This window comes from Ciconia boyciana, chromosome 1 (genome assembly GCF_034638445.1).
Source record: "Ciconia boyciana chromosome 1, ASM3463844v1, whole genome shotgun sequence".
Taxonomy (NCBI): Eukaryota; Metazoa; Chordata; class Aves; order Ciconiiformes; family Ciconiidae; genus Ciconia; species Ciconia boyciana.
This window is the reverse complement of record NC_132934.1, coordinates 94,257,232-94,281,928: the sequence shown is the minus strand read 5'-3', so window position 1 is coordinate 94,281,928 and position 24,697 is coordinate 94,257,232. Positions and strand designations below refer to the sequence as shown.

Below are 24,697 nucleotides of genomic sequence, written 5' to 3'. Positions count from 1 at the left end.
GAGCCCGACCCGGCCGAGGTAGCACCGCCCGCGGCAGCCGCCGGGCTCTCTCGCCTCCGGCCAGTTCTTCCTGCGCCTGGTGTCCCGCTGCCCGCAGCAGCCCAGCACGGCCCGCGGAGGCCAGGTCTCAGCTTGGGTGCCGGCATGAGCAGGGCAAGGAGCCGCTCGTTTTCGCCATTTCTCTTGTTCCTCCCGCAGAGACCGAGGGGTCCCCGTGTAACCAGCTGCCGCCCCCCGGGAGCGCTTCCTAGCGCAGACGGGGATCTCGGCCCATTTACTTTCAGACAGGAAAAGAATCTGTCCCCTCCACCGGGGGACCACCCGTGAAGGGTAAGCTCTGGGCAGCACCTCTTCTTCACCCCCTGAATCCCATCACTGTCTCACACTGGGCACCCTCTGCCCACAAGAAACACCACCTGCTTATCAAAACAACACAACGCAACCCTGAGCGGAACAGCAGCAGCTTTTTACCCTCCTTTGCTCTGCGGGTGAACCACAATAAACAGCGGGTGACTCCAAAAGGACACTTTTACCTCCTCTGAGTTTTGTTCCCTTCCATGTTTCAGACCTTTTGGTGCTGTAGGAAGCGGCACCGGGACTTCCGCTAACCAGCAAAAGAAGGGGCCGGGGGGGGGAGGGGACCACAAAAGGCAGCCCCCAAAACAAAGACCGGCTCGAAAAAGGTAGCTGGCCCGTACGGGGATCGAACCCGCGACCTTGGCGTTATTAGCACCACGCTCTAACCAACTGAGCTAACCGGCCGCGCTGAAAGCAGGTTTTCCAGCGTCCCTGATCGCGGACTCCATCCGGGGCGTGGATGGCCCGAACCCCGACGGCAGCACGTGCGCCGAACAGAGACACAAACGCGTGTGGGCACCACGCGTGTCCGGGGAGCAGCTTCTTCCTCCGCTATCCCACTCGCTGCGGTGCAGAAAATGGCGGCCCCTCCGCGCCCACCCGCGTTCGGCAGGGCCCCGCGCGGCCCCGCGGCGACCGGGCTACTCAAAACAGCGCGGCGTGGAGCCCAGACAAAAAGAAGTTGTCAGGAGTGGGATTCGAACCCACGCCTCCAGGGGAGACTGCGACCTGAACGCAGCGCCTTAGACCGCTCGGCCATCCTGACCGCTGGGCACCTTTCTCAGCCGGCCCGATTCGGCTCTGCCGCGGAAGCGGCCCGCCCCGGCCCGCCCGCGCCTCCGGGAGCCCCACAGCCGTGCATGCCGCCCGCCCGCCGGCCGGCTCTCCAAGCAGGCACTGAGCACGCAGGCTTTTTTTCCTGGCCCCTGAACGGGAGAGGGAGCCCCTTACGCAGGAGTAGCGGCAGAGGAAGGTACTGCTGTAGGAGAAACGTTGGGTGGCACACCTTCCCTGCCTTCCATTGCAGCCTCCAGCGTTTGCTCTGCGTCCAGGCCCTTCAGTATACAAACTGCCCCATGGAAACACCACGTAGCACCGTAAGGCGTTATTCTGTCACACCGTCAGTGACCGTAGGTGGATGCTGCTCTCAGCCCTCTCCAAGAGGCCGCAAGATGCTACCGTGTCTTACAGGAGACCCCAAGCACCACAGCCTTGCTACCTTCCCACCCGTTAATTCTGAGCAGGTGGCAGTGGGGTTTGTTCTGCTTTGCTTCTAATGAGCCTGTAGAAGAAGATCTCAGGACAGTCAGAGGCAAAGGGAGACTGCTTTTTGACAAAGGAGTGGAAAAAGAACCCCTGATCTTCTTTATATTATGTGTTATAGCAAAGTTTCTTTTCTGTGAAGAAATAAGGCCGTAATATTTTTGTGTTGCAGTGAGATGCAAATACCTGGTTACACATGGGCTAAGGTTACTTAGCAGTACTTTGAGATACGTTCTTGCTCAGTTCTGAAGATAGTAGTGCAAACCAAAGTCAAACCACTTCCTCCCCCGCAACAAAATTCCTTTAAAAATTTGACCTTGAATACCAAAACCACATACTCTTCATTCACTTCTCTTAGCTGCGTTAATTTGCCATTTCAGATGGTATCTAGAGGTATGCGCTAGACCTTCAGCTTCAGAATTTCTCTGAACTAAGCTGAATGTCACTTCATATCCCATTAACTATTTGGGTTTCCTAAGGCTGAAGCCCTTTCCTAGAGAGAACTGCATACAAATAGAAAAAGCAATTAATCCCCATGGCAGTATCTGATACACCTAACAGTAATACTGCATTGAGACTACAGTAACATTCAGCCAAAGGAAGACATGCAGAATGAAGGGATAATGCATATAAGAGATAGATTTAAACTGTACTTAGTAATACACCTTAAAGAGGGAAACCTGCTAGGCTAACAGTAGCTCCAAGGAAAGGGAGAGCTCAGACCAGAGTGCGCATGAACTCCAGAGAAGAAACTGTAACCCCAGTTTTGCTCATGTAAACATCCAAACCAAAATAATTTTGGAAAGTTAGTCCATGGCTTCCTGTTTTATGGAGGTGAACAGATGTTCTGATATGTTTTGCAGAAAACCAGCATAGCAAGGCAAATGAGCAGGGTGCTACGTTCTCCAAACTGAGATTATGGTTAAATTTCCCAAGTTGCACAGCCTTCCTTGGTTCAGAGAGCTGCTCAAGACACTTCCACCACAGTTGGATTCATGGACATATGCACACAAAACCCGCAAATTACTATTTTTGTGCCCCCTAGCCCCTGTATCCGTGCAATAAATGGGAATAATGCCACAGCTTCACTTCCACATTATGCCAAGGCAGGTAAGAGAAATGACTAACACAGCCATATCATACTCCACCAGGACACTGTTGTATGAACAGGAACGACTGATCTGCAAATAGATCTCTCCTTCACTCAAAAGGCTACCAAATGCTATTATCTTATTCCATGGGGAATGACCACACAGGAACCGACATCTAGTTTCTTATCAGCACTCTAACTTGTCATGCTCTACCTCTTCACATTAAACTCTTCAAAGGCCCTCATTTGGTATGGAACTTAGGGGTACTGTGCCAAATCCCAGAGAAATGGTGCAATCAATAGAAAACCAGAATATGCAGTGGATATGGCCAGCGACACAGCAGAGGGAAATGGAAGCAGGGAAGATGCACTACCAATAAAAAATATTTGCCTAGAAACTTCACTCACCTGCACATACCACTTCTGATAGGAGAGAGAATACAAACCCTTAATCAAGGACTTGCAACTCATCTACTATGAAAAAATAGGAGCATCTTCTAAGGAAGAATAATCTATACATTAAGAGGTTTGCACCGAGGAAACCTTACACTATTGAATACTCAGAAGAAAAAACACCCCACAACAACGAGGAATTCAGGTTCTGTTTCATAGGAACATAACAGAAATCTATTTCCCTGCTTGAATAAATATTTTGAGCAGGGTAGAGAAATGCTTCTTCACTTAGATTTAAAAAGTCCTCCTAAGGAACAAAAGAGAAAATGAAGTATTCCTCCAAGTCCTTCCTTAATGTTGTTACATATAAAGTTTATATAGTCTTCTTATAACATTGTGCTCAAAGTTCGTTTTTTTTTTTTTGCTTCCTTCGTGCCCATCCAGCCTCACCACTCAACCTCACGCTTGTGTCTCTCGTTCTTGTTTCACTTATGCCTGTGCTTGTCCTGTCCTGAAGAGGAAAGTTTTCTAACTAAAAAGCATATGTAGGAAACCAAGAAACAAGCAAATTTTTTAATATTTACTCAAAAGTGTTTTAAAACAATAGCTTAATTCATAACTTTATTAACCTTTGGATACACAATTTAATTTCAGTATTAAAACAAATTCCTGAAGTTGGTAACTTCTCCTCCTGGAACAGTTACAAAAACGTAGTTATTTGTTCAAAATAAATGACCACCTTAAAACAGCAGTCCTTTGTTGAAGTCTACACAGTTACTTGTAGGTACAAAACCACTTTCCATTGTGTATTGTAAAGGATAATTAGATGCCGAAGAGGATTCTGAGGTCAGCCAGAGTGAGCTTAGTGAAGGCCTCCCCTCTGCCTGACAGCACTTGCTGGGCGAGAACTTTCTTCCTCTTCTGGAGTTGTACGATCTTTTCTTCTACTGTTCCTTCACAGACAAACCTAAAAAAAGAAGCAAAGCCACATCATCTCAACTGCTAGGAAAAAGTGTCAGCATTATATAAGCACTTCCCCAGTAAATTTCCAAAGACTTATCTCACTTAAAAATTAACAGCCTATTATGTGACTGACAAAATATACCTGTGCACAGAAAACAGCTGTTCTCATATCCAGATATTACAACACTTCAAATAAAAGTCTGATGCACTTTAGGCATCTGAAGCAATAGTGATTCTGTGACAAAATCCTGCAACGATTGTTTGACAACTGATGGAAACCATTATACTAAAAGCATGGTACACAAAATAGCATTTGATTCCAGTTAAATTTGCTGTGTATTGACAGTAAATAAGCTAGCTTTTTAGTACTTACAATTACAGATGCTTTTTCTAAAAGCCAACTTTGCCACTTATTAGAAGTGTTCTATATGTTTATATTAGTGACATTAGAAAGGTCCAGGCTTAGGGAGCACAGTGAAAAATCTCCACTCAGTAAAAGAAGAGAAATGGTTTGGTGCCTGAATTGTTCTCAGGAATGAACAGGACATTCCCACTAAACCACAGGTTGAAAAATAATAAACCACTGCTAGCTATCAGGACAGCAACATGCAGGCAAGTGCCACATAGAAACATTTTCATGTGGTCTCTCTATCTCAGTGCCCAAACCCCAATCCCACCGTCAGACCTTGTGCCTTGCTTTAAGTAAAGAAACAAGTCTCAAACCAAGGCCTTGTCTCACCAACTAAAGCCAGAGAATACATGAGCAGCAGCAGCCTCATTTACTGCTAAGGAAAATCCTGACCTGTGTATCACAACATCCTTCTGCTGCCCCACTCGGTAAATGCGGTCACATGCCTGGTCCTCAAGAGCAGGATTCCTGCAACGTAAAAAAAAAAAAATAGCTTAAGGGCTTATGTTCAGGAATAATTGGAATATCGAAGCCCCTGTGCTTGCCACATTTGCCTGCCTCCAGAACATCCTGTTTTCTTCCTCTGTAGAACTAAAACTGCTCCCAGGTTACCTTAGGTTTACTAGTTTGATGGCCAGTATTCCCCTGACTGTATTTCTCTTTGCCCTTGGTAGAAGTATGCTACAACTCCACACAAAGTCAGCTGTATGAATTATACCACTGTTCCACATAGCCCCATATTTCTGGCCAACAGTTAGGACTCTGAGAAAGTCAAGTAGCTGGTGAGGAAAGAGGAGAGTGAAGCAGGAAGGCAAACTCCATTGAAAGAGGCCTTTACTCAAGAGTACTTACATAAGAAATGGTTCCATTTGACACATGGTTACCGGGAATACTTGTTGGCATAAAACTTCCATATTGTAGAAACATCTCCTTAATGCTGCTACTCAGCAGCTGGTTTTGTACTGAAGCACACTAGTTTGCTTTGTAAGTTCCCACGAGCAACATTTAGTTAAAAAAAAAAGGGTGATTCTGACTTTGATGAGAAACAACATAAATATTAGGAGCTCATATGCACTGTTTTCATAGCCCTGTAAAACCCCAAGGTACAGTAGCTGTGCCTGATTACTGACTATGCTCGACAGAAACAATTTGTTTCAAGACAAATTCCCTGTAGGCATTACTGTACCACTTTCATTACTGTAAGAAATTAAGCCAGGGACTGCCAAGTCCCCTGTATCCTTTTGTGATACAGACTGCATACTTGCTTCTTTGGATTGCTGTTATCCTCCTCTATTTTTTTTACCCCTACAGAACTGTATTTCATGGTGATGAGAACTGGATTGACAAATCAGAGTGTCTTGGAAGAAGGCTGTAGTAAAAACACTTTTCCACAACTAATCAGTAGCCCTTACTCTCAGCTAAACACTTCCCTCCTAACCCAGTTGTATCAGACATCACAATACACGTGGTGAGAAAGCAAGCAGCATGGCCTACATATATCCTCGAGATGGAACTTTTATTTCTCTTTACCAGTGCATGTCAAGGAGAAAGAGGTGGTTTCCTCCAGTCAAGTTCAGGCCAATGCCTCCAGCCAGCAACGAGACCAACATTACCTTCAAAGGCCAAAAGAGAGTTAAGTTAAGGAGCCTGTTTCCAGAAAATTAATGCTTCATATACTCCACATATTAATTTGAACCAAAGGATCTGTTGATCATATTTATATTACATGTGTATATTTCTTACGTATTTGGGAGCTTGCCAGTTGTTACTTGATGAGGCACAGAAGCCTGGACATGGAAGTTATGGCTTGGAGAGGCCAGTCTACCATTCCACATATATTACCCTGATACATTTTTACAGACTAGAGAAAGGGCTGAAAAGTTCAGACTCTCCCTGTGTCCCACTCAAATGACCAGCCTCTCTGATGACAGCCTGTTGCCAACAATGGGACCAATCAGCACCAACTCTGAACTGACAGTAATGATTACTTAAACACAGGCGACTGGACCAAAATGGCCTGCTACTCCTTTCACTTTGTTTCCACATGACCTAATATTTAGAAAAAGATGAAGTAGATGGGGAGGAACAGGGATATAGCAGATGGTCAATTTAGAGAAGATTTCTTGTACAGCAGGAAAAGAACTAAATTAAGGACAGAGACACTTGCTATATATGTATATTTATTACTCAATTTCATGGTGTGGTACCTTAAAACCCTGACCTTGTTTAAGGGGTCAGCTATTCATATAGCTGGCAGAAATCCTCCTTTGTCTAAGTTCAATGCTAGAAGGAGAAATATCTATTTTGTAGATAGCAGCTTGTTCAAGAAATCCAGCAAAGAAAATAAGCTAGTGCACCACATTCTCCCCTTCCAGTCACAGATCCATCCTCAGAGGAGACGGCCTGTCCTGCCTCAATCACAGGAACATCACGGTCCAGATGAAAGTGTAATCATTACAAACAATTAATTTGGATTCAGACATCTTTAGTCACCTGGCAAGCTTCCTTCTCTTGGCCAAAATTCCAGACTAGAAGCTATTTTCAAGAAGAGCTAACACACTATAGTTCATCAGTATTTAAACACACACACTCTCCTTCCCCCCAAACCCCAACTACTCAAAAGTGAAAGTAGTCACATGAGGTCACCTTATTTTGGATGTGTGCAAAATGACTTCTCTCACCCCAATCCCAATCTTCCTATCTTTATACTGGGGTGAGATATACTCTTGTTAATTTTAGCCTCATTCACAGAATCAACTGTCATTCTCTCTTCTCAAAAAGATTACTCTGGTAAAAAGTATCTGGTGTGTTGGAAAACAGCAAGTCTTACAGGCTCCTTGGCAAGCAGGTGATACAGAGAAAGAAACATCTTCCAATGCAGAAGCATGAACTGGAAACAACCAATGTGCTCTGAGTAGAGCTGATTGGCTCCACATTACTCTCTGTGGCAAAAACATCTTTGAACACACCAAAGATTTGGACAACCTTTAAACTAGCTTTGGAGTCAGATGATCTCAGTACAGAAAGTTAACATCAAAAGGAGCTTTTTAGTAGCTGCTCCTGCCCATTATAAGATGTACATTTGTTTTTACAGCTCCCTCTTTCCCTGCTGATCTTGGCACCTAGAGGTCCAAATGAAAGTGGTGCCAGTAAATGGAATAATGAAGTCAGCTATCATAGCTGCTCATAGCAGCACTAGTAACTGCTTCCCTGCCCTGACTGCATACCTGAGGCCCTTTGGGATTGTTATTGAACTCTTCTACCACATCCATTCTCTGTTTAGGATTGACAGAGCCATCCACTGTTGCATACTTTAGCCCTAGTCGCTGGAGGTGCACAGCCACAACTTTCAACATACTCGTCCACTGAGAGACAACAACACTGGAGAGAGAGAAAAGGGCATTTAGAACAAGTTCTTGTGTGTTCTGTGTATTCAGGCACTCTTCCCCACTGCAAACTGCAGCCAAGTCCCTTTCCAATTCAGAAATGGATTCACCTGTAGTGGTAGAACCTGCTGTGGAAGGCTAATACCCAATAAACTTCAGACAAATTAAGTCTTTCACCTCTATTTTTGGATTTTATGTTGCCACCTGCCAATCAAAATTCTGAGCTTTTTCTGCAAAATGAATCAATAGCAACACCAAACTTGGTTTCCCCTGGGCCTCTCACTCCCCACACTTTTTGGATTAAACAGTTTGGGAGGCAATAATTTGTTCAATGGCTTTTTGGTAGGGAACAAAAGTAATGTTGGTGTTCCCATTCTTATGGTGGGAATGCTTTTTGGAAAAGACTTTGGAAAGAAGCTTTCTACATATGGTGCAACTCTGGAGTTGCCCAAGAACAGGACTTCCCCTTCCAACCCACCCCCAACATAACAACACAGGTGTAACTACTTTGCAGCCACACACCTCTAAGTGCATTCTATATTGTTTAACAAAAACAAGCAGAAAACCCTGTAACACCACAGTCTGGTGCAGAGCAAAGACAGAACTTGCACAGCGGGAGCTGCAGGACTTCAGCAACACTAAGTCCTCTGATCAATGCATTCCTTTATGTCAAACAGGTTCAGTTTTAACCACTACTTTATTCCCCCACTTTTTTTTGGGTGATGGGGTAGGTTGCAGAGTTGAGGGCAAATATTTCTCAGAACAACCAAATTATTCCCAATTCTGGTTTTGGAGAAAAGAAGAGTCCTCCTGGGCCTCAAGGCCTGAGATTCCTCACATGTTCCCTTATGTTTACACTTACCTACATCTTAAGCTACCCTCTTTTGTCTTAGATTTTTTTCCTCAAAATCTGCTTTCAACTACTGCAGTACTGCCACCATTTTAACATACCAGTTTTGTATTCAATTAAACTATTTCTGCTGCTGTCAAGAGACATGCTTCTCTCAGTCACTGTGACTAAAGAAAAGGACATGCTTACTAACCTTTTCTGAGACTCTGAGTGACTCTGAATAGTTTTCAGTTCAGCCAAGAGGTGAGCAATCTGCAGGAAAAAAAAATTAGTCTGCTTGCTGTCATAACCCACCTCATCCTTGGCTATTCTTTATTAAAATAGGATGTGATCAAAATAACTCTTCAACTGGAATTTCTTCTGTGCTCAGACTTTCAAGATATTTTAATAGTCATTAGTAAGAACACTCCCACCATGGAAAACCAGGGTTCCCACCAGGGTTAAGAAATCAAATCATACAAGCACATTTTATAGATTCCAACCTTCCTGTGAGAAGCCAAGTTATTGCCACCTCTCCTCTTGCTGCCATCCCATTTTTTCTAGCTCTTCACAAGCACTATGCTCTCACATGCATGCTTTTCTAAACTTTTGTGAATCCAGTGCTCAAGATTTTCACTGACAGTTTTTCAACACAGTCAGACTCTCACAGCTTTATTAGAAGTAGCCATCAACACCTGATAAGTTGGAGCCTTCCCCGAAGGGGTTCAGCAGACTATCAATCTACTCACCTGATTTCATCTAAATTGCCAACTTAGCCTGATCTGCAATTACTAAGTTGTGACAATTCATTAACAATTTAAAAGGCAGAGTGTTGAAATCCAAGCTTCTCAAGGAAGGTAAGAAAGCCACAAACAGAATACCTTGGTGCTCTCCCTGGTGATTTCAAAGATATCGGTTTTAAAAGCTGTGCCATTGAGGTAGACTGTTGACTTGGAATCAGGAGTCTGGAGCTCAGACAGGGTCAAAGCACTAAGCTGTTCCTCAATGGAGAGGGAAAGGCCTTCACTGTTCAAGTTAACTTGGTCCAGAGCCTGTGGGAAAGAAAGCAATATAATAAAGGATCACAGTCAAGCCTGAGATCAAATTCAGTAGTGATCCACAGTCTGCACAATGTCTGCTGAGGACAGTGGACTTGAAAGAAGCTATACAATACAAAGGCAGAATGATTAAGAAACACTACTGGGTCAGACCAGCAGTCCCGTTGGCTCCTTATTCTGCCCCAAGAAGGGGCAGTGTAGGGAAAGCATGTGAGCTCAGCCATTTTCTGTGGTCCAGTCTTCTCAGATTCCCCGTCCCATAGCCTTTAACAATTGCAGGATTAAAGATGTTAGAAGATAAATCCCTGCCTGTTCCCTTAGTATCTGGACTTATTCTACAGCTGCTTTATATGACAGAGCAAAAAACTTCTGAAAGATTAGTCTACTTCATGCAAGGCAGCTTCAGTCAAGGCACTTACAGAGCTCTCCAACACACAAGCCTTTGAAAGAGGCTATACTTGTGGACTTGTGCACTTTTCAAGACTAGGTTAAGATAAAGACTACTTCTTTGCTGTTAAAATTGTATTTATTTTCTTTTTTTAATCTGAATAAAGGTATTTCCAGAGACACAGCTGCCCACATAGGTCACGCTGGGGAACTCTTCAGTTGGAAGCACGTCCATCTAAAACCTCTTGGGCTGTAAAACACACAGTCCTAGAAATGGCTCAGTTCACACACTCCTAGCTAAGAGATGCAAGGGTGTTACAAAGTCTGTTAACCTACACAAACACTTTAAAAAATCCCCACAAAAACCCCCACACCACTACAATACAATGCAATTACCACTTTCAGTAAGGAGAGATGGCAGCAGCACTGACGGAGCCTCAACAGCATGGACAAGACGTGGACAGTACTTGAGACCTGGGAGGCACTTTGGGAGCCTGCTAGAAATTCCTTTTGACTGACCCCAAACTCCTGTGCAACTGCCAAGGAAGACAAAACATCAGGAGCTCTTGGAGGCATTTCCAAGCACTGCCCAGCCACGTCCAGCAAGAGTTTCATCAATAAGAGACAAGAACCAACAGGCAAACAAATACCTGATTTAACATAGGAAGACATCAAACCCCACTTAAAAAAAACCCAAAAACCAAGAAACAAAAAAAACACACCACAAAAAACCAAGACAACACCACAAATCAGAGTACCACATACCTTATACTAATACTGACATCTCTTCTCTGAGCAATTAGACCTTTATTTCAGAAGGGAATTTTAGACCCAGGGAGGTTAAGAGATTTGCCCAGAGCCACAACAGTGAGAACAGACTTTTGGAATACTATGGTAGGATTCTTTATAACATCAGGGGAGCATTTTCCAAATATTTTTTCTAATTCCTGACCCCTTGTGGCCAGGTCTGTTCCCCCTCCGTAATTGTGCACTTAAGAGTCACTTCTGCAAATGTTTTCAGGGGAGGGTGTGCTCAAACCTTTCTCAAATGGGTTACCGCCAGCATACTCTCTGCCTTCATTTTTCTGCTCTTGCCTCTTCAGGTAGGATTGTAGTGTTGACCTGGAAAAACATGACAAAGACTGTGGGATTTACAGCAGGAAAAAAGGCAAGACGGACCTGAGCTTAACAAGCAAGCTGATGACACATTAAGGTAAGGAAGGTTTCATTAATCATTTAGTCACAAAATGATCACAAAACCACCCAGTTTTGTTTAACTTGAATATGATAAAAACTAAGATCCATTTTGGAAAACACAACAGGAAGCAAGTCTGCTTACTGGAATACCCTGAGTATAATAGGAGCCAGAGGCCAATGGATAACATTCTTCATAACAAAAGGACATCTTTAAATGTATATTTAAAAGGAAGGAAGACTCTTTACAGCAACACTGTTGAAAGAGACCCTAGAAGAACACAAAGGGACAGTGGCTTGCATTACAGCCATCTGGAGATGCCAGCATAATTTCCAATTGTATAAATATCACAGGGCAAAGAAAATAAATTCTCTCCTTTACAGGTGCTGCCACATCATTGTTTAAGAACTACTGTTGCAATTCCAAGTCTTTGGAGTCTTGAAATCAGTGAGATTAAGCGTAAGGCTAGAATACAAAGCTCATACAAGGCATGAACGTACAGGAGAAAAGAAATGAATCAGTTTCAACTATTACCAGAACAAGCAATGTATTTTCAAACATGGTTGACAGATAGTCAGAAAGGGAAAAAAAATAGCAGGGATTTGTCCAAAAGCTCTTCTCATCTAAAGTGGATTGCTCTTTCTGATTTTTCATACCAATAAGAAAAAAACCACAAAATACCCTCTCTCTAACCACTTTCATACCTGGATCTTGCAAAGAGCACTTTGTACACAGACTGTTCCTCTGCTGAAAGTTTTAACTGATGCAACTGCGTGCTACGCTGGGGCAGAGATATCTGAAGTAAAAATACACAGGATCAGATGTATATAGTGCAAAAATCTTATACAGCATCACAAACACCAGCATTCCAAGATTTAACACAGTATTCTAAGTCTCAGAAGATAGCTGTTTCTTCATTAAAGTTATTTGTATTAATGCAACGATGACAAAACATAGATACTCACAGGACTCCAAGTAGCCTGGTTAACACTCAAGGTAAAAATCTTTATTCCAAATCATCCAATAACAAAAGGCATAAGCAACTAAGTATGGACTGCCGCATAACTACCATGGAGGGATTCATTTATTGCATTGTAAAAGTAGCTTCTCAGTTCCCCATTCAGAATCAGACAGTACACCAAAACTACACCTTTTAAAGGCTTACAGACACACCAATGACCTCATACTCATTTTAACAGACTATTTGTAAAGAGTAATGCAGAAAGCCAATGCCCTAGCACGCACCAGATCTATTTACATGCAACAGCTTTGGTTCTCGGAGATCTAGGCTAGCTCAGAGACCTAGGCTAACCTTCCACTAAGTGGACATCTACTTGCAATTACTTGACATATTCTTGTCTGCATGTGATTTATAACTAAAAGGTTTAATTATTCTGTATATTTCTGCTTTCTGGATAAACAATCAAAGCATCCCACAGGCATTCGCTCTTCTTGCTCAAGAGACTGCAGTAGACAGGAAGACACACCCGTTAACAAATTTATGCATGTAAATAACATTTATTTATAAATGTTTATTTACAAAATAACAAAATGATTGTCTGTTTGTGGAGGGTGAAGTTCTTACCAAGGGCTTGCCAGCTGAATCCAGCTGGTCCTTAGTTCTCCGTAATAAGAGGCTCCTGGTTAAGAGGCTTAGCCTCTCTCCTCCTTTCTTTGTGTTGTTATCTACCTGGTACTTCCACACTTTGTATTCATCAAAAGGAGAGCAACGTAGAAACCTACAACAGGAAGGAAGGAGACTTCATACCAAGGGAAGAAGATTCTTCAGTTACTCTTGAGTAACCAGAACCAAATTCCTTGCTATCCAAACCAAAACATTTCCAAATGCTGTAACTGCCAGCAGCAGTAAAACACTTCCAGTGTAATGGCATTGATAACTTGTTTGCTCAAAAGTCTTTTACCATCACGAACACCGTGAAAGCATCTTTCAGATTCTGTACCCATCAATTCCTCTTAGCTCATTATGTCTCAAGCATCACCAGCAAATGAAGGACATCAAGATGCAGAGGCACTTGCCGAAAAGCGTATTAATTTGTTATTTCAAAATCCCATACCTCTTACTTGAAAATTAATTTCAATTATCCAAAATTAATTTCAAATGAAAGTTTTCTCTGGTTCTCCAAGACCCTTCATAATCTTTCCCCCCTCAGCAATGAGGAGTACAGACTTTAACCTGTTTATCATTTTTTTAGAGAAGCTGAAGTTTTCAACCTTTCCTTCAATGCCCTTGTAGCACAACACTCTTTAGTAAGGTTCTCCCAGGCTGCCCTGGTAGGAACAATGATTATCACACAAAACTTCTGTTCATTAAAATTGGTTTTGTGGATAGTCATCTTGGAGACATAGGAGATCTGAAGTAATTTCCCCTTTGTATATGGAAGCAGAATAGCTACATGCAACAGTAGACACATGGTCAGCCTTGCGCAATGCCTCAGCCACAGCCTTTGCAATCCAGTACCTGAAGTGTTAAATACAACTAGTCTCGCTACCCCATGTATCTTAGAAACCTCTCAAAACTTAGAAATTACTTCAGCACTTAATCAGCAAAGAATTACTGGAATTGGAGCCCTGTCCATGTGTTCACTTGCAGCCAGCTTACCTCAGGAGAGAGTACACGTCCAGTAAGTTGTTCTGTATCGGCGTCCCAGTGACAGCCCATCTGGCACTGGCTCTCAGTTTGCACACAGCTATAGAGGTTTGAACCTTTGGGTTTTTAATATTGTGAGCTTCATCCAATATAACTCGGGCCCAAGCTACCCTGAGCAGAGGGGAACAGGGAGATGACCCACTCTGAAAGAAAAAGCAGACTATTTATAACCCAGAGCAATAATCTTGCTAGGCTCTCTAAAGAGCCACAAGCAAACATATTTTTCCAGCAAGAAGCCTTTTCCTAATGTTAGTCGGCAGTAATCTGAGCTCTTACTGTCATGTAAGAGATGCTCTCAAAAAAATTATCTCTTCAAAGCTTCCATGAAAGTTTATAAGCTGAAGAATATAACGTTTGCCTGTTCTTAGTAAGAATTTCTAATCTTTTGCTGTTTTTCTTGCTTTTAACATTTTATCACCTCTTTCTTCACAAGAGGCATTTCGTATCAGTAAATTTTTGCTAGGCTGGGATCAAGGACCACATATAATTATTCTGATCTCTCTACAGTTTTATAGATGCCACCTTGAAGTTTCAGGAAATTCAAAGGCTTGTTTGCTTTAAGAGCTACATCTAGATCTGTCCACAGAGGTAGCAGACAACAATATCCACCAGCAAGGGACTTCCTCTATACCGTGTAGCCAAGTTCAGTTGGCATTCAGCAATCACTTTATTATTTTCATAGCCTAGCAAATATACTGCTGTTTCTTCAAGAGTGCAGTAAGCAGCCTCAGTCTCAGTTCAGACTGACACAGAGCCTGAGCGTGACAGGTTTCTGGTAGTGTAAAGTGACATTGGTGCTTTAAGCAGCAAAGAACACTGAACAGGAGATTCTAGTGTTCCTTCATAGTCTCACCTCAAAAGGAGGAGTGTGAGATTCATCATTGCGCTCTTAAAATTACTTTTTTAAGACACTTCAACGGTATTCAGTGTAGCGTATTCTGTATCACTACAGAACAGATTTGTCATGAATATGTTTCCCCATTCTCTTTCTGCACTTCACCACACTTTCTCTCATCACTTTATTTTTATTGTGCAAACTCAACAGGGGACTTACGGGGAAAAAAAAACCATTTAACCTGCTGCTCACTGTAGCATACATAAGGTGCTACTTGAAACAATAATGGCTTGCAACACCTCAGAACAAAACATTAAGGCAGTCTTCTATCAACAATATTGGATTCTCACCCCTACATCATGGTCCTCAGCAGGGACTTCCCCCTCCTCTTTGCTTGTGGGAACCTCCTTGGAGAGAAGGCTGTAGGTTGTGACAACAACATCATATTCAGAGAGCCTGCATAAAGGGAAAGTAGTAATCAGGAGCAAGAACAAATAAGGAATTCATTTTGCAAGACAGACAAAATGGATGCTGAAGGTTTAGGAACAACACAGTTCTACAAGAGCTGAAATGCAGAGTTTTACAGAAAACTGAGCTTCATAGCAGTCAAACAGGAAGGACACATTGTCCCCATTTTATGGATACTAGAAGTAGACACAGCAAGCTCAAGAAGACAGTAAAAGCCAGTGGTACAGAACGCACACCACATGAGATGAACCCTACTTAGAATATGGCACCTAGAAATACTGCTCAGCGTAGCCTGAAGTGGTGTAGCAAGTTTTCTGATCTATACATACAGCTGATAAAAAAAATACAACCACAAAGCACAAGCATGGAAGAAACTGCCACTGACAGTCTTTGCAAGCAAGAGATGTTTTAGAGAATATACACCTTTTTTATTTTGTTATCAGGAACAGCAATAGCCTGCACCAGAACCACTCAGCATGGGTACAGGCCATAACGGTTTTGCTATATACACCTTGACAGCAGACATCAGCCTGACCTTCTGGATCCTCCACATTTCCATACTTCAGGTTCTTCCATCATTCTACAGCCACTGAATTTCAACTCTGATATACACAATCTCTTGCTAAGTAGTATTTTACTTTTCTTGGTCATATTTATGGTTTAGCACTTACACCTCTGCATGTTTATCTCGGTTTGGCCCATGGTACAAATAGACCCTCAGTTTGCCACAACCCACGTGTCTGGCAATCTCTTTCTTCCAGTGATGGATCAAGGATGCAGGACAAATGATTAAAGTGCTGCAGGAAGCAATAACAGTGGAATCTGCAGGGAAATATTGCAGACAGGTTTCAATGTCTTCACATTAGACTACAGCAAAGACAGAAGTTCTGGAAATTCACAACAATTAAGAAGATTGGTCCACTTTTCCTGTGAGCACAGTTTGTGAAGCGGACATCTCTACGTTGCATTCTTGGAGACTGTTAGTTCTGGGTGGAAAGAACTCTACTTAAACACTAATGCATCATTTCCTGTCTGCTCAGAGTTATGCTATGTATCTGTGCACTTCCTTTGGATAAGCTGAAATTTATCAGGAACTTATTCAGGAACTAACCCTGATCTTTCCTGAGAATACAGTACCAAATAAATTCTTTCTTTCCTGTTCTAGAAGACTGAAATGTTACCATTTTGAACCACACAGGAAAAACAAACACACAGTCAGTAAACTTGGCAAGACAGGAAAAAGTAGTCCAACGAGTTCCGTGAGTATGGAGACAGTAACAGGTTGTGGACACAGAAACAATACTCTAAAAATGCTAACATCCCTTACCTCTATGGACAACGTAAGAGTAATCGGGGGGGGGGGGGGGGGGGAGAAAAAAAAATCAGTCACAGGGAGTAACTAATTTAAGTCCCTATGCTATGAAAACTATGCATATGTTGAAAAAACTACAAAACTTTTTTCAAAATGGCATATGCTGGCTTTAACTGGTTCAGGAAACTAATCAATAAAAAAAAATAAATCCCAAAACAATATAAAGTAACAAGTTGGGAAATCCTACACATCCAATGGAAGAATAAATGACACTGATCAAGAGAAAGGCCTTGCAAGGGAGCACAGTAAACACTAAGCCCAATGGCATTTTCCTACAGAAGGGAAGTGAGCACAGATAGAATCTGTTGTTTTACGAGCCATTAACCTATTAATGCTTTAGGCATTTCAAATAGCACTGCATCACAATGTATGTACTGTATGATGGAAACAATTCTATACCATTTTTGGATAGCCATATTTCTAACTTCTCCTTTCTTTTCTCTGTCTTCAGCTGTTTCTGGGCCAGAATGAGAGCAATCATCGTTAGAGTCTTCCCCAAGCCCATGTCATCCGCTGCAAAAAGACACACAGAAGTTGTGATGACCTGCAGAAATGAGCCCCCTTAGCTCAGATCTACACTGAGGTAAATACTGCATCAGAAATTACCCTGGGTAACCCTGGAAATAAAAATACACACATGACCATTTCAGGGTATGATTTAGTAATGGGTTAATAGCTGTAATCGGTCAAAAGGCACAGAAAAACAAGCTCCTTCTACATGCCTACAAAATAACTAGTTATTGGCCTCTGAGTAAGTTATGTCCCAAACTGTTGCTGCCATAAATCTGCCCCCCAAAACCCACTTTCCTGTTCTGTTGTTTACCTAGAATTCCTCCACACGGCCTCTGACTCTCTCTCCAGAGTAGCCATGCAAGCGCCTGTTTTTGGTGCAGCAGCAGTGGAACCTGAGAGGGCGAGACAGAGGATTTGAAGGAAACACCTTGCAAAGTTCAGACACTTCTGCTTCCTGTACCAAATTATCCAGCTGAACTGTCCTACTATAATCTTACTAAAAGGAGTTTGCCTACCTGTTCTTTTCCCACACGGACGGGGATACCCAAGATAAGGAAATCCTGCAGACAGGAGGTCAGCAGCACCATAGATCAGTCTTGCTAATGCTTTATGCACAAACCAACCTAGCACCCCACAGTGCTCCAAGGGCATGCAAAGGCAGCTCGTTCAGGTGGAAAATCCACCCAGGCCTACCTTGCTCTCAACAGGCATCACTGTCAAGAAGAGGGATTGAGAACACTTCCCCTTTTCTCACCAAGTCTAAGACCACTACAGACTCTTAAAAGACAGGAGGAGGGACTACATACTACCATCACAAGACATTGAATGGCCTTCCTCAGCACTGAAAAGGTCCCAAGAGGATCTGACAAGTGACAACATATATAGATCAACGCACCATCTTGTAGAGGCATGTGCCTTCCAATACCTTGCACATAACCTCAACTATGGGCTCTGCACCACCTGATAAATAAAGAGCTTCTCTTTGGTGGATCAGAACGGACTACTCTAGAGTCTGTTTGGGTTGTATGAACTCAATCACCTGCAACACTTTTTTAAAAGACTATTTCTTATAGCTCACTGGGAAACCTAACTGGGAGAAAAGAACAATAAGAAGGTTCTCAGTCTGTGCCTCACTAGAGGCCTGCTTCTGCTCTGCCAGTCATGTACAAACAAATGGTTGTGGGTCGCTTGCTTTGTCTGAGGCACTACTACTTTATTCAAGCGCTAAATATTCTGAAGACACCACAGCAAGAGGATAGAACATCAGTACTGGCAATCTGAAGCAACTGTCATGGATGGAAAGTAATTAGAGTGTCTCCTTCCAGCAGGTTGAAAACTGCAAAGTACTTCAAAGTGTGAAAGGACAAGATGCTGTAGGGTATCACCCAGATGTTACACTTCATGATGGAAGTAACAAGAAACCTCTACATTCATCAGCATGACATCTTCCATCCTTGCCAACTCACCTTCAGTCCAGAGGGATCTTCAGCTACCGTCTGCTCTGTCGGACAGGATTCTAGAGATTTGTGAAGATGATTAATAGCCTCACTTGTGGCACTGTGTACAGCCCTGATTCGGTCTTCTGTCATTCTTCCTCCATATAGATTCTGCGCACCAGAGTTCACTGGAAAGACACAGTATTATGCATGAGATGTGTTTACAAAGCTAACTTTCCCAAGCAGATCTTTCATCTCGGAGATTGATCTCAGTGGCTACAGGTGCCCAGGGGGCAGTACGCAACTCACAGTAACAAAAAAGGTTTAGTATTCTCACGTATATCCACAAGTTGCAGGACTACTTCAGAAATAGTCCTCAGCAGTGTTCTCTTTAATAAGAAAAAAAACTTACTTCCAAAACTGTGGCCGTAATATTCACTGGAACGCAAAGTAGCAGCAGCAGAGGGGTGACTGTGTGAGCCTGAAGAGGTCCTTGCTGTTGGATCCTGGAGCGGTAGTGGTGTTATCAATTTTGTACGACCTGGCCTGCCAAATGGGTTAGGCAAAGATTCCTCACGGCAGCCGCTGCTTGTGCTATCCTCCCCTTAAGAAGAAAGGAATCGCAGGTTGAAAAGGTTGCACAATGGACCTCGGAGCCTTGCGTTACAGCCCAGAGAAGGGCCTTTGTTTTGCCCAATAGTCTGCTTGCAAAATATTATTAAGCAGTCACATGGATTTAACAGCAGGGTAGCAGGTTACCGTATCACTTGAGCCACTGCAACTACTAACTTGCATGCTCTTAGCCTGCTCCTACGTGACAGCTCAAGCCTCAATGCGTGGTTTATACCAACACAGTGAACTTTGCAACTGTGATCAGATTAGTGCAAACACAAGGTCAATTCTGCACACTGTTGCCAGAGGCTTTATTCCTTTTAAAGACATCTTTCTTGTCAATGTTTTGGTTACAAAAACTATCAAAACATCCAAGAACGAATGGGCCAAGAACTCATGAGCTTTCCTCTCCTTCCTGGAAAGGTCTGTCTTGCTTAAAACCAGATATGGTATAAGACATTGGGACTGCTTGTTGTGTGGTGGCCTGTGAGTTACTGCTTCCTTGCTAGAGATCTTCAATTTCCAGAGTTGTCAAACTGGATCTTTTCAACAACACAATTGATATTATGATCATCAAGTAACTCTCCTGTTGAGATGATTGTACAGGTAACTCAACAAAATGCCTCTCTTCCACAGGTGATTAATACTAGTTAATAGAATTATTAAATCACTTTACAGGAATGGCACGCTGGAAGCTGCTTATCTTGTATCTGGTAACTGAAACATTCAGACATAGCAGCCAAAACATGCATAAGCAGCATGCTTCCATACTGCAACAAAGAGGAAGCTGGCAAGTTCTCAGAGAGACACCTGCCTCAATCACGTAGCCAAAGCTGGAAACAGAACTAGCCCTGGGTCCTAACCATGGGAGGAAACGCTCTTGGGAAGCCACCACACTTCAGAGGAAACATTTGAGTTGTTCCATTCATCCTCTCCCAGACACACACTTTGCAACAAACACTTTTCATCTTCAGTGAATCTCAACAGACAAACTTTATATATAAAGTTTTCCATACATAAGTTTATGCTATTTTTCCTCAGTATTAACTATAGTAAGACAAACTGTTTTTCAAAGTTCTGGAGCAAAAAAATTTAACCCTACCTTTTTCAGTAGTATCTGCTGTTGAAACGTTAAGAGCACCGAGTGCAGCTTCCAAATCCTGCACTTGCTTTAATAACCGTTCCCCTTTATCTGGCAGCAGCTGAGTGTTCACTGTAGCCAATGTACTCTGCAAAACAAAAAAGAATCCAAAACCTGAGTGTGCTTACCAAGCTCTGTGCCAACAGAGAACAATCAGGTCAGAAGTTTAAAAACACTAACTTTATGCCATAGTAATTTGTATTTTGATACTGTTCTACAATCTCCAAAAGCATCTAAGTGCCATTCAGTGTGATTAAATAGTCTTTTAGCAGAAAATAAACTAACCATTAGTGTACTTCAGAAGAGATGGAAGGGCGCAGGGCCTCCCCTTTTTTATGAAACAGGACGAACAGGTAGTCAAGTGACTTGGAAAATCTTAACATCTCTCAAAGCACCCAACATTCAACCTACTTGCGCACTTCTTTCTATACTAGCAGGAACGACAGTTCTAACTGTTTATTTTGAGATTCTGTTCTGAGCTCTAGGCAAACAGGGGGTTTTATAATAAAAACTATGGAACATGGTTATTGGCAATTATTTAAAAAAGCAAACAGACAGGTAGTTTATTTCATCTTAGTGGGAGCTTTCATAGGTTAGATCACTCTTACTCCACAAGGCCAAGAGAGACCACCAGAAACAGCCACGTTATTTAAAAAAAGTTAAGCTAGCTGTGCACTGTTCCATCTTATGCAAATTACTTTCTGGGTAAAAGACAGACACAACCTCAGGCAGGTCAAAACTGAGCACCCCCAAATGCAGAAGGCTGTATTACCTTAGGGGTAACTGTCTCATATGTGGCTTAAAACAACTAGCCTGTGCCTAGGCTGAATTCCCTCCCTTGCCCTGTCTTCCTAAGCCATCCAAATATTTTGAGTTTCTGCTATAAGGCGATACCACATTCTGATGCCTGTCACGAGTAAGGGAAGTCACCCTGAACACAACAAAAAAATGGAATAATAGGTGCAATAAATTACCTTCTTCTGCTTCAGCTGGACTAGAAGATGGTTGTGAAGAGCTTTAGGGTCCTGGGGTCCTTCCACGTGATGCGATGCTGCAGCTCCTGGCAAAGATGTCCCCTGCATACTCTTTCCTGACTTTCCTGAAGGAATCTCTCTTGACTGCAAACCCTCAACTGATTTCTCAGGTTTACTTTTACCTGATGAGGAATAAACAAATCCTACTTCATCACCCTCACTGCCAGAGACTTCATCAGCAGGCTGTCCCAGCCCTGGCCTGATTTGTGTCTTGGGCGGCCCTGCCTCTGCTCCTCCCTTCAGGGCAGCATGTTGCAATGCCGATTGTGGTACTGCTGGGGAAATCGCATCTTCTTTAGACATCGGTTTTGTTTCTCCATTCTTCTGACCAATGTATACTTTCTCTCTGGTTTCTTTATCCCCACAGTTTTTTAAGCTTTTGTCTCTGAGCTGCTCCTCCTCTGGAGGCTTGGTACTTGTACTTTGTACTTCCTCCCAAAGGGTGTTTTTCCCTTTCCAAGTCTCAGAAAGACCCAGTTTAGATTCAGACACTGTGCTTTCCTTAAGTTCTGGATCACTCCTGTTTCCCGTGGGCTGCTTCGTTTTAGTTTTCAGCCCTTCTAGAGGTACCGTCTCTATGGAGGAATCGGAGGTCAATTTCTTTTCTTTATGTGACACCAGCACACTCGCTTTCTCTGCTTTTACTCCTTTTGCTTTATGTTCTTCTCTGTTTCCTTGCTTAATTTGTTTCCAGGATGATGGTTCACAATTCTTGTCTATCACTTTGAACGGATTTCTTTGGCCGCTGGGATTGAAGAGAGGTGCTGTGTTGGGCTGGGATTCTAAGGCTTTTGACACTGTGGTAGCTTTTGGATCCTGCAATATATACAAGTGAGTAAATGCTAACATACAAATCATTAAAGTCTGCTAACTATACACACAACCCGATCATCTCAAGCAAGACTTCATTCTCTATGAACATCATCTTTCCTATCACTTTAACAGGATCAGGATAAACATTTTACAAGGAAAACGAAACAAAACTGCTGGTTTTCTGCTTTCTTTGTCCTATGTTTTCTGGGGATCAAGTCCCAACAGCATCATCCTCAAGAAAAGAGGCCACCCAGAGATCAAAATCAAGTTTCTTTTAAGACTGGAGAACAGTGATTACTTCACACAATTTAGGAGTACGAGAAGTCTCATCTGGAAGACAGCAGGCTGATATGCTTTTCAGCTAGAAAATACAAACTATCCCACTATGTAGTCTCAGAGGTGATTACAGTATACAGAATGAAAAGTCATGCTGGAATAAGCTGATACTATAATACAAATAATTCGTACCTGCCATGGGACACTTCCACACCATTTCTTCCCATTCAACTTACTTTTAAGGCATCGGTAAAACAACCTGCCGAAGAATAAAACAAGATTTGAACTGCAGGAGCCAGTAACAGAACTCTAAGCGTTCTTTAAAAGTACTTTGCACCAAAAAAATCACAGACAAGTTCTCTTGATCTGCACTTTACATCCAGACTTCTGCATGGCAAAAGGCCACAAGCATTGGCAACAAAGCTTTTTACAAAAGCATAATTCTCTGGATAAAGATTCCTAGGGTTTTGGGTTCTTTGTTTTTTAATTTTAGCAATAAAAAACTAACTACTCAAGCAAGAATATTGTTTATGTTCAGAGCCTCAGAAGTGTCCTATGATTTCAAGGTGTAAACAGCTATTCTTTTAGTTACACTGCACAGGCCACCTCATCTTTAAAGCACCTCAGGAAGAGAAAAACTTTGGATGTGATTTTTTTTAAACTGGCAGCCAACCAGGACTGCTGCAAGAACTTTATCAGAACTAAAATTGGTGAATTAAATGCAACCATCGTGAGCCTTGGATGAACCCAACCACAGAGCCATGTCCAATTCTGTTAAAAACAAACATTATCTGACCACTTAGGTTTATACCATTGAATACGATTGCTAATAAAAATAGCAAACATTTTGAAACATGCTGAGTGAAGGCCTCAAGGCTGGATGAGCCTTTTCAATTCCAGAAGAAAACTGCAAGTCAGCTACCATCACACAATTCCAAATGTTCAAACCTGTACAACAAATCTGTTTCCACGTTGAGGAACTTACTGGTATTCATCTCTGTCCTGCTGCTGGACCAGGACTTGCAGCTCCACCATGCATCCCTCGTGGATCAGGCAGTGAGAAGCAGGAATACTGAAAAGAGGAAAGGAAAAGAGGAAGAATACAGACAAGACAAGCAGCCCAGTGAACAGTAACGGCAAAAACAATTACTTGGGACAACACACTTGGAGAGTCTTCTCAAAGACTACGTGACTAAGAAAACAGAAGTTGAATACTGCTGACACATCACTGAATTTCCCTCAAAACAGTGGTGTGTGTCGTCCCCCACAGCCGCACACCAGCGAGGAGGCTCTCCCGCCCCCCGCCCTGCACCTACGGCGCCGGGAGGACGAAACCGCAGGCCGCCGGGCCCTGCGCTCCGCACACGTAGAAGCTCTTCCCCTTGTTGGGGCCATCGCGGACGCCCGTCTTCAGGAAGCAGAGGGACCCTACAAGGTGGAGAAGAGGAGAACTGGTCAGACCGGGACCGGGACCGGGACCGGGACCGGGACCGGGACCGGGACCGGGACCGGACCCCTCGTCCCCGCCGCTCCTCACCGTGCTCCGCGCACGGCACAGCCTCCATCGCCGGGCGACAACCGCCACGCCCACTCTTGAAATCAGCCAATCCGACCCAGCTCCTGCGGGCCGTCCAATCAGAACGGGGCGAGGGGTTGTGGAGCCAATCACCGCTGCGCTGTGAATTCACTGTTCCCCGCCCCGCTTCGCTGCCCCAGCTCCGCGCAGGTTCCGTTTTCGAACGCCGGGGCACAAGGCGGGAAGAGGAAGGCGCACTGCCATTGGCGGGCGCACGCCACGGGAGGGCGGCCGGCCCCCAAGTGGGTGGGGGCACGGGGAAGGGGGCGTGGCCTTCGCCGCGGCGGCAGCGGCGGGGCTGGTGCCCGTCGTGCTTGGCGTTCCCTCAGCTGTATCGGCCCACGCAGCACCAGGTAAACATTTGACTGATGTTTACCACACCGAACGCCTGTTTGATGGAGCGCCCGCAGGTGGGCTTGCTCCGTGCCCAGCAGCGAGCTCCAGCGCCCGCAGTCGTGTATCCAGGCGCGGCCGTGCTCCGAAAATCAGCCGGGTGGCGGAGAGCAGTGCTTCGCCCAGGGTGCGTCCCCGTATCGGGGAAACCCTTCCAGGGTGCTGCTGCTGCCGGGTTCGTCCATTAAGCTCAATATACTTTTGAAATATATAAAAAGAAATTTAAGTTG

At 43.5% G+C, this 24,697-nt stretch overlaps 1 protein-coding gene and 2 non-coding genes across 4 annotated transcripts; all 3 read right to left on the bottom strand.

Annotated features, from left to right (window-relative positions):
• Positions 1-688: 688 nt before the first annotated feature.
• On the bottom strand, positions 689-762 carry TRNAI-AAU (transfer RNA isoleucine (anticodon AAU)). The gene has a single exon. It is a non-coding gene; the product is annotated as a tRNA-Ile (tRNA).
• Positions 763-1,040: 278 nt separating this feature from the next.
• TRNAL-CAG (transfer RNA leucine (anticodon CAG)) lies at positions 1,041-1,123 on the bottom strand. Its single transcript has one exon. It is a non-coding gene; the product is annotated as a tRNA-Leu (tRNA).
• Positions 1,124-3,715: 2,592 nt separating this feature from the next.
• On the bottom strand, positions 3,716-24,314 carry TTF2 (transcription termination factor 2). 2 transcript variants are annotated; one of them, XM_072882827.1, is made up of 23 exons: positions 24,036-24,314; positions 23,815-23,926; positions 23,484-23,570; positions 22,691-22,757; positions 21,350-22,225; positions 20,337-20,463; positions 19,035-19,226; positions 18,653-18,810; positions 17,497-17,578; positions 17,073-17,186; positions 15,973-16,123; positions 15,184-15,289; positions 13,951-14,141; positions 12,916-13,069; positions 12,035-12,126; positions 11,175-11,257; positions 10,532-10,671; positions 9,572-9,742; positions 8,905-8,963; positions 7,703-7,856; positions 6,006-6,088; positions 4,869-4,943; positions 3,716-4,070 (listed from the first exon to the last, which is right to left on the bottom strand). In XM_072882827.1, the coding sequence occupies exons 1-23, from the start codon at positions 24,061-24,063 to the stop codon at positions 3,926-3,928; spliced, it is 3,447 nt and encodes a 1,148-aa protein (XP_072738928.1). In that variant the 5' UTR covers positions 24,064-24,314; the 3' UTR covers positions 3,716-3,925. The 2 variants fall into 2 exon arrangements, with proteins under 2 accessions (XP_072738928.1, XP_072738938.1); XM_072882837.1 differs by lacking the exons at positions 23,815-23,926; positions 24,036-24,314 and adding an exon at positions 23,649-23,796.
• Positions 24,315-24,697: the final 383 nt, after the last annotated feature.